This window comes from Phaethon lepturus, unplaced genomic scaffold (genome assembly GCF_000687285.1).
Source record: "Phaethon lepturus isolate BGI_N335 unplaced genomic scaffold, ASM68728v1 scaffold18471, whole genome shotgun sequence".
Taxonomy (NCBI): domain Eukaryota; kingdom Metazoa; phylum Chordata; class Aves; order Phaethontiformes; family Phaethontidae; genus Phaethon; species Phaethon lepturus.
The window spans coordinates 1-9768 of NW_010520092.1; the positions used below are offsets into that span (position 1 = coordinate 1).

At 40.1% G+C, this 9768-nt stretch overlaps 1 protein-coding gene across 1 annotated transcript; it reads left to right on the plus strand.

The window, feature by feature from the left end:
• Positions 1–4: 4 nt before the first annotated feature.
• On the plus strand, positions 5–7543 carry LOC104628642 (PDZ and LIM domain protein 5-like; the record flags this gene model as incomplete). Its single annotated transcript, XM_010297294.1, has 5 exons — positions 5–81; positions 4722–4739; positions 5030–5202; positions 6779–6815; positions 7450–7543. Coding segments are annotated over 5 exons (399 nt in total), but the record flags the coding sequence as incomplete, so codon positions are not given.
• Between the last annotated feature and the right edge of the window lie 2225 nt (positions 7544–9768).

Consider the following 9768-nt stretch of genomic DNA (forward strand, 5'->3'; position numbering starts at 1 on the left):
CGGCGACGGCGCCCAGGATGTAGCCGAGGGGCCACGACGAGGATTCAGAGAAAACCAGGGGGAGAGTAAACAGCAAAATGGGTAGGTGGGATTTTTTTTTGCTGTGAGGGGCTTTCCTCGCAGGAAAAAAGCTGGGCTTGTTTAAGGGCTAAATGAAACGCAGCTTGGAGGAGTCGTTTAATTCTCCAAAGCGAATCTCTGAGGAAGGGCTCGCATCTTAAAAGGGCCCGGCCAGACCTTCGGTGATGATTTTTCTCAGGAGTGACATATCGGCTTATTGAGTGTCACAGCTAAATTGAATCGGGACCACGAAATGCTTTACACGATGAGTTGTATCGCGATGTCTTCTGGACCTTACAACAAGCCCGGTATTAATTTTGCTGTCTGTGTCTCACTGTGTATTTTGACTCCTGATGAGGTGACTGAAAGCAGCAGGCACTCAAAAATGCAGAGCGGCGTGTCAAGACAGGTCGGTGGGTGCTGTGATGGCCAGGAATGAGATGCCCTGAAAGACCAGCTGTGGCCCCGGCAGGACCAGTGGAGAAAGGTCCCAGAAGGGAGGCAAAGGGACAGATGTCACATTACTTCTCTGCACAACACACGAGAAACTTTACGATTTATTCAAGGAAGCTGGCAGGGTTGAGCAGATTTTTTGCAGCATTACAATATAAATGCCTCAACTTTAAATGTTGCCTTTACCCTAAAAAAGCAACTCATCTTTAAAATTTGAGGAATTTTTTGTATTCAAATAATTGTTTATGGTAGAGTGGGTATCAGAGACCTAACATTTAAGGGACCGTAAGGCTGCGTGAAAGGCTTATACTATATCTGGTGTAGCATCTAGACTAGTAAACAATAGATACTAAATTAAACTGAGCCCAGCAACAGTCCTGGGCACTCAGACCTGCAACGCTGCCCTGTTTCGTTGGCACGCTTTTGGCCGGGGCCGGCTCGGGCTCTCCCAGAAATTCCTGGGCAGGGCTCGGGAGCTGCAGTGCCCCAGGGACTGGTTCCCAGCGGCTGCTGTGCCACGGAGAGAGGGGGAGGCTGGGTGTGAGCGGTCCCATGCCAGTTGGCCGCCGTGCCGGCCGCAGTGTCCGGCAGATTGAAATAAGTAATAAAAAAAGGCAAGTACGTTCCTCTTCGATCTTAAGAACATAAAACCTGCGCTTAAAACCTAAAAGCTGCGTTTACTGTTTCCCATCACTCAAAGGAAAGGGGCTTGGAGGAATAGGCCTAGTGCCTCTCTCTTCTGATATGCTCTCAGTATGTAAAGTATATGAGGAACCCTACAGAAAGGAAAACATCCACATCAACTAACATACAGAATAAATTCCAGTTTTAGTTGAGCTTCTCCTGGGGGGGGAAAAATCCTTCTTTGGACACCTATTCCCTTTATATTGCAGTACGAATATTTTCCATATGTGGACTCATATAATGCAGTCCATATGCATTTTATATCGCACCGTTGTCATGGTAACGTCCAGCCTTTTCTTCAAGAGCTGATGGCGAGAGTCCATGCTGCATAGAAGTGGGATGAAATTGGGAGATCCCAAGCACTTGCTCGATGCTGGTAGACTTGTTGAATATAGTTTGGCAAACCATCTCTTAAGTTTCCAGGAATGCTGTTTTAGCAAATGACTGTGTAAGGAGTATTCAAAAGCAGCAATTAGTACTGAAAAAAGAGGAACAATAGTAACAAAATGAAGTGTCCTGGAAGGAAGTGCTGCAGGCGTAGAGTAAGCACTTGACAATCAAGATAGGAGGAGCGCTGGGTGAGCGCTGTTACCTGCCCGGCCTTAATACCGACTGAAGAGTAGCACAGCTGACAGGTGAAGAAATCCCCGTCTCCCTGCCAACCTTGCAGATCTAGCCTGGGAGAGTTTGAAAATGTTTAAAGCTGCAAAAACCTACTTTATTTTGCCATCTTTCTTACAATAGTGTGATTGGGCTGTCTAACTGTCTTGAGGTCCTAGGACAGAAAACAAAACCCACTAAAGCGATAATATTGGTCTGCCAATGTATACTATACTACTTACTTTTTAGTTTTACTTAAAAAAAATGACATTTCTGCAACGATGCTTAACTATCTCCCCATTTAAAATGGAATCTATAACACTTAGGAAATATTAGAAACATTGAAATTTGGAATAATTGATCAGTCTGAAATAAATTCCATTTTGCTTCTGTATTTTGTATTATTTGTTTTCTCAAAAAAAAGGCACCTTTTATCTTGTTCAGAGATAGCATTGCTGAGCAAATGCAGTTCTTCAGGCATGCACCTTGTTGTACTCAGAATTTCCTCCCTTCCTCCTGGCTCCCCTCACACCACATTCAGGATATAAACTATTTGCCTTCGCTTCAGGATGGGGAAGGAAGTTTTGTTTCCTGTGTTTAGCCCTGGCTTAGAAAGCAAGCAATTTGCCTTCACTAGGCTGCGTGCAATTACGCTTTTATCAAGATCTTCTTGCCAACTCTTGCATGAAAACGTGCCTGCTGCTTAAAACAGGTAAGATGTCCACAGGCTCCACTCAATTTAAGCTCAGCTGTGCTGAATTTTTCCCTTGTAGGTTCTCTTGATGATTGTAAGTTTGACTTACATGATATATGGCTTTACCAGAGCTTGGATTTGGAAACTCCTGTAATATTTCACAGAATCACAGAATGTATTAACACATCAAATACTTTTTTTCCCTTGCAGATAACAACAGTGACAAAGTTAGTATCAACAGCACTGGAGTTGAATTATGGTCGTTTTTCCTGTTGGAATAACCAGCATGTATTCTTGTTTTGCAAAATTATAGCTCTTACAGAGCTCTATATTTAAATTTTGCAAAACAGCTTCAGCTTTTCTTAGTAACTTCTTAGTGTAGTAAATGGTTTTGTCTGCATTGGACATGATGTGATCTTGCTTTTCACTGTGTTACATTTCACAGCTTTTTTTAATTCAACAAAACATTTGTGTGGTGTTTATGTGTATTGATAAATTCTTGGTGCACCTATGGCTAATTGGTGTCGGTAATACAACTAGTAAATGGTGAAATACAGTATAAAAGCAAAAATGGTTTGAGGAGTATGGTATGAAGGGCCAAGTACTGAATTCGTACAACAAAAATAAGAATACCATCTATATGTTGTGATTTGCACATTATGGGATGATAAGTATGATTGAGGTTTTATTGGCTTGTCTGCTCTCCCCTTGCCTCAAGGCTGAGTTAAGGGAGAGCCTGTCTCATTGGATTTTCCTTTGTCTCTGGCACCACCTTGTTGCCTCAATGGGTCATTGCTAGTAGAGTCTTAAGCCTTAAGAAAGGGGCCAGTAGGATCCACAAGAACAGTCATCGGGATATTTTGTTTATAATACCACTTCCAACAAATGTGAAAGACTACTTATTTCACTGTGATAGTTGCTAGAATGCCATCAACTGCATGTAAATAATTACATTTCCATGTAGTTCCACACCTTTAATTACTGCTTTAATTTCCAGATTGTATTTTTGCTATTAACTGTTTTGATGCTTTACTTCATTTTTCTCTGTACCTCTTGTACTCCATCCTGGAAATACCACTGTCTTTGTTTCTATACCTCTCCCTCTTTTAGTAACTTTGATATGTGGTACACGTACTTCACTAATACTGTGTGCTAATATATTCAATCTTTTCATATAATTTTGTATGAATACCTTTCACATCATTCTTGCAAATATTCAAGTATTCTCTGAAGCGTAAGTATTTACTAATGCAGTCCATTGAATGGGCCTAACTCTTACTTGTTGACAATTAATAATTTACATCATTCTCACTCATATTTTCCACCTTTCTTCACCAGAAATACTTTGGACATTAAGAGTACAGTGGGGAAGTAGAGGCAAAAACTTTATTTTTAAGGTTTTGTTGAGGGTTTTTTGGTTTTGTTTTTATTTATTATTAGAATTGTTATGTCTTAGGAGCTAGTTTTGCACAGTTAATCTCCTATTATGTAAAAATAAGTGTACAGTTAAAGGGTCTTAAAGATTAATGCTTTGGGATGACAAATGTAGAATTTAAGAGTCATCTATACAGTGTGAATCTTCTGTTCCCTTGTCCTAAACTGATCAGTGCCATGGCATGTTCTTTACATCAGTTACTGAAAATAAAGCTTTAAAATCCTGTATACTTGTAAGTCTGCTAGTGCAGGCATTGATAATAGCATTTAGGTTACTGTGGGGAAAATTTCCAGATGAAACCATCTCCCCCCTCTTTTGACTTTGAGAGAGGGTATCGAGCATCAATACCTCCACGTGATGCTCCAGAACATCGCTGCCTGTGCTTTCAAATGGCCTGGTTCTGATCCAGGCTTTGCCAAGCGCAGAACACTTGGCGTGGGCTGGGTGGCCCTTGCACGCAGCTAGCGCGTTGCCTCTTGAGAACCAAGGGGAGAATTTGTCAAGGGGCACCCGGTCCCGACTAAGTAGACTACCCTGCTTTACCAAAACAAATTCCCCTCTCACCCCTGTAAGGAGATTTACGTGAGTTTGAGTGAGAGTACTGTGCCGTGGCTATAGAATGAGAGTGTTACTATTAATTGGATTTCAGTGCCCTTTCCCACAAAACTAATTGAACAGAATAATTAGCTGCACTTCAATTTCAACTTTCTGACTTTATTTCTTGTTTTCTTTTTCTCCTTTTCCTGTTTATGCTGGGAAAACTTTCTCTTGCTGTCTTACTCTGTCGTCTCCAAGGAAAAACCCACCCAAACGGTAAAGGCTTAAACACGTAAATGTCTTGATAAAACTGTCTCTTACTGTTTCAAATGTTCCAGCAGGGAAACAAAGAAAAATATTTCAGTGGGGTTAGAACAATTATAACGCTGCGTTTGGTTTGGAGAACTGAGTCTGTGTTCAAGTGTGCCTGTAGCGCTCACTGCTGCGCGTCTGCATCCAGATGCAGAAGCTGCCTTTAGACGCTGCGAAAAGTCACAATTCTGCCTGTGTCTTTGTAGCTACCCCAACCCAGGTGGTCTCACTGCTCTCTCCTCTCCTTGACGCAGCCCCCCGCGGAAGCACATTGTGGATACCTATACAGAGTTTTACCACACACCCACCCACAGCGATGCCAGCAAGAAGCGGCTGATCGAAGACACTGAAGACTGGCATCCCCGGACCGGCACCACCCAGTCCCGCTCTTTCCGCATCCTTGCCCAAATCACCGGCACTGATCATAGTGAGTAGTTTGATGTAAACAGAATAAAAGTAATGGTCTTGGACAAATAGGTATTTTTAAAAGCTGGAAGGGTGGGGGAAATAATGAAAGGGTTCGGTCACGTCTCTTGCATTTCCCCTCTTGGATAATAAATCCAGTAGGCAGAATTTCGGTGAGCTCTTTAAAAGGAAAAAGGTTGGGAAGACTATAGTAGGAAAATATTTTTGTTAAACTCCTGTAATTGCTAAATAGCACCAGGACATACACATTACTGAACTTTATTCCTGATTGAGTTGAATATTAATACATTCTACATAAGTCTTAAAATTTCCATTTCTACTCCCAAAGATGTATCACCAAAAATGGTGAGATCTCTGTTCAAATTTAATGCTCCAGAAAAATTATGATGTTTTCTGGCACGTAGAAAATCTTTGACAGTCGTACAGAGGTATGTGATCTGCAATGATTTAAACCCATCAGAAGCATAAATCCATAGCTCCTCAGTTTATTCCCAGGGCATGTTTCCATCCTTTGCTTACGCTATGGTGTTGTGATTAAATACACTGTGGACTGGAAGAGATGATATGGGGAAGGTCATTCCCAGTCATATAATTTTATGGTAAGATTTCAGTTTCATATTATGCTGTCAGTTATAACTCATTGGCTGAGCTCTGTAACGTTGTGTAAAAGCCATCAGAAGTGCCATCAGGAGATTTGAGCGCTGTCATTTTCACACTGAGGCAGCTAATATAGAGGTGATTACTTCACTCTTCTGCTTTTCATAGCTAGTGCTACAATAAAGAAGGCAGTGAGGAAATCAGACCCCCTTCCTGGGTGCAGATTTGATTAAATCAACTGTTGATTCTCTGGCAGAATTACTCTTGAAGCCAATGGTAACGTGTCCTCAAATAAGGATTATTGTCCATGTGTGATAAATATTCTGAACTTGGACAGTTACCTGATTGTTTCGTGGTCCTGCGTTGTGCTAGTCGGTTAATGGATCATTGTCTATCTTTGGATTCTCTTCCTTAATCCTTGTAAGGGCAGAATATGAGACCTGAATGTCAAATAACATGTCATCCACTACTCATGAATTAATCATATTGACAAATACAATAACAAAGTGACTGCAACTAGATTTGCCAAACTTAAAACCAGGCCTGGGAGCTTACATTATCCCATGCTCAAGGTCCTCTAGGACCTTGATGGGTCATAGCCTGGCTGCAAACAGACGCTTGGATTATCACCTGATATAAAGTCACTGGATGTCCGTCCAAAAGAAATGCCTCCCAACTTCCATTCATCTTCCCCTTCTCAACTCATCTTTCTCAATGCCAACATAGAGAGCGGGCCAAGGGAATGGGCAGAGACCAGCAGAGCCACCATTCAACAATCCTACTGGCAAAGGGGCTCTTGAAGTTTATAGACATACCTCATTTCCATATAGTTCATATTTAGAATCAAGGAGTCCTAATGAGCCTTGTAATTTTCTGCTATGGTGAATGCATTGGCACAGGGGAGAACCTCAGTGTATGGTTGATTGTACAGTGCCTTTAGTGCCTTAGAAAATAAAAATTTTCTCTTTTTTTTTTTGCAGTGAAAGAACCAGAACCTGAAGCTGCAAAGAAGACTAAGTGAGTTCATGTTTTACATTTTTATTACCTTAATACTTTGCATGTCTTAATTCTTAACTGATAGCGTTTGATGCATTTGTGTGACATCTGTGTGTTTTTAAAACGTGGCTTCTCTTTTTGCCTTCTACTTCAGCATGTAAAAACCAAGATCTTTTTCTGCGTAGACCAACCTTTTTAAATCTGTTGGTGCAGTCCAGTATTAATGTTTGTGCAAGAGTTTGAGGTTTTCCATAAACTTGGACTGATTTGGTTTTTTGTACGAGGTCAGCCTGTCGACATGTTTTCATTTTCCTAAATCTAACCAGGCATTTTTATTTGTGAATGTGGATCAGATTGCAAGGCATAGCTGGAAAGTATTACCATTCTGGACTGCGAACGAGGGTCAGCTGTCTCCTTGCTTTGGGATAAGCGTTGTTTGAAACGAGGACCAGCCAGTGGCTAAATCTAACGGTTCTTGCAGTCAGTGGGAGTTTTTCTACTGACTTTGCCTAACACTGGATCCAAGTTTTTGCCAAAGAGGAAGGCAATGTGCGGGTAGCAATAGTGCATGGAGATTGCATGCTCGCTCGTGAAACTGCTAAGACAAACTTTCTTTCTTTCTTTCTTATCTTTCTTCTATCACTTTTTTCCACAGGGAAAAGGTTCCCATCCACGTCTTTAGCCCCAAATATACAAAATTACGTGACTGGCACCATGAAGTCTCAGCACGTGTTCTTAATGTCCAGTGATTTTACTCAAGTTGCAAAAGCAAAATACAAACACTTCTTTCCTTTCTTCTTTTCCATCTGCTTTGAAAAAAAAAAAAAAAACAAACCAAAAAAAACCCCAAAAACCCAACATGTTTCACTAGCCTTTCTGCGAGAGAAATTCTAGCCTTTTCTATACTTTTCTAACACTTTCCTACTGATGTGTAAAAAATGAGATGAAAATGTTTTTGTGCTAATCACTAGTTGACAAAAAATGCCTATCTAAAACAGAACTTGGGTGATTGCATCTCCCATCATGGGGGAGGAGATGGCTATTGCAGTTCTTTTTTTGCCTTAAAAGAGTCATTTGCATTGCTGAGTTTGAGTTACTGTAGGTTGTTAGAAAGCAGAAAATTATGAACAAAAAAATAAGAAATTGTATTACTTTGATTTTGGGGGCTGGGGAAAAAAAAGCAAAGAGGGACTGTATGCACTTGTTTCAAACTGTTGTACTTAATCAGGATAATTAATTATCTTGGATTTCACTACATTTTCAGCAGGTCAATTTTAGAGTGGTTGTAAATGTTTTACAAAGTAGAGCAAGAAGACAGACTGCTTTTAAGGAAGTAAAAGAGAAATTAAAAAAAAATTTTCCAATGTTGCAAATCAAAGTGCAAGCTCAATATAAAGAATCTGCTGCTTAAACTAGTAATATGTTCATATTGTGGCAAACTTAGAAAAAAATGAGCAGAACGTTGCTGTGTACCTGTAAGAGCTACAACACATCCTCTAACAAGAACGAGATAAGACAGTAGTATTTATTTATTACAGAGTGAAGCTCGTAGGCTTTCTTGTGTTTATAAAAGCTTCATGGCCCTATGGTTCTCCTGTAAAATAATGTATTATAGTAGCTACACATTCATTAATTTATGCTTTATGAAGCTTGAAGAGTATTTTAATAAAAGTTGCTTTTATCTTAGCTATGTCTGTTTTTCTTTTGAGTCTCTCCGACTCCTTGAATAGTCTTCTCATGCACAGAACTACAATTTCATTGCACCCTCATAGATTATAGTAAGAGAAACAATTAAATCCCTGCTGCGTAACAGAAACAAATCTGAATTGTACAAAACTATCACAGTAGTAGAGTTCCTGATCGTGTTAAAAATGGGGTATGTGTTTGTGTTGTCAAAATCAACAGGAGATGTGCAGAAATCAATGAAACGATTGACCTTCTGGGGGGCTACAGGAGTAAGAATTCTGCTAAGTAAAACTCCCTCTTGGCTTTTGTAATGTTTATTGAATCAGAGAAGTTTCAAACCTCAAAGGTGAATTGTAAAGCACATAAAAAAGCCAAATCTTTCATAATTGCTTAATGAGAACCACTGCAATTGGATTGTAGTTTGTGTAGCTGACCTACACGCTTTTCTGAGGGAACTGGTCCTGTGAACAGATAGATGTCCACTGCAAATTCTTCTGCAGACTTGGGGGGAGTTGATTTTTTTTGTTGCACGGCTGGGCAATTTAAAGGAACGGAGACCTTTGGAAACATTTTAAGCTCGTGTTTCCTTTTCAGATGGTTTATACTGCTATACAGTACAGCAGTAGCTTATGGTATTTGTCATTTTATCTTTAGGAAAAGCCAAACAGCAAATGGAGACTTCAGGTAATGGCCAAGTTACGTAACACTAACAGTCACCAATGTGGATGCCTCACAATGCACAGCATAAAGTACGATTAGATTTGCACTGGTAATGGTGGACCAAGGCATATCACATCTTATACACCTTTTGGGTTAACTTCTTGGGGACAATAGGGGAAAACATTCACTTTCATAATTTCACTAAAGACTCTTTTGATGAGAAGAGCCCATCAGTTTGATTCCCGCCGGCCTTCGCCTAACTCAGTAGCGAGTACTGTGTTACTAAACCCAAGTGTGTTACTGAGTGCACATACACACCATGATATAATCATTTGATACAATACTGTGTACTAAAGTAGGAATGTGAGGTAGCGTATTAAAATTGTTTTGCTGGGTTTAAAGAAATTTTATGAACGGAAAGGAAGACGAGATTTTTGGACGACATCAATGCAATGAAAACTATGAAAGGTTGTCACTTAGACTCTCTGTAAAGTTTTTTTTCATACAGGCAGAATGGTTTGACCTTCAAGTATTTTTATGTTTTGGAGATGTCCCTAGGCAATGAGAATATTTTCACGGTGGTATTTAACTTCCCATTATGTTTATCTTACCAGCACTTATCCCTTTG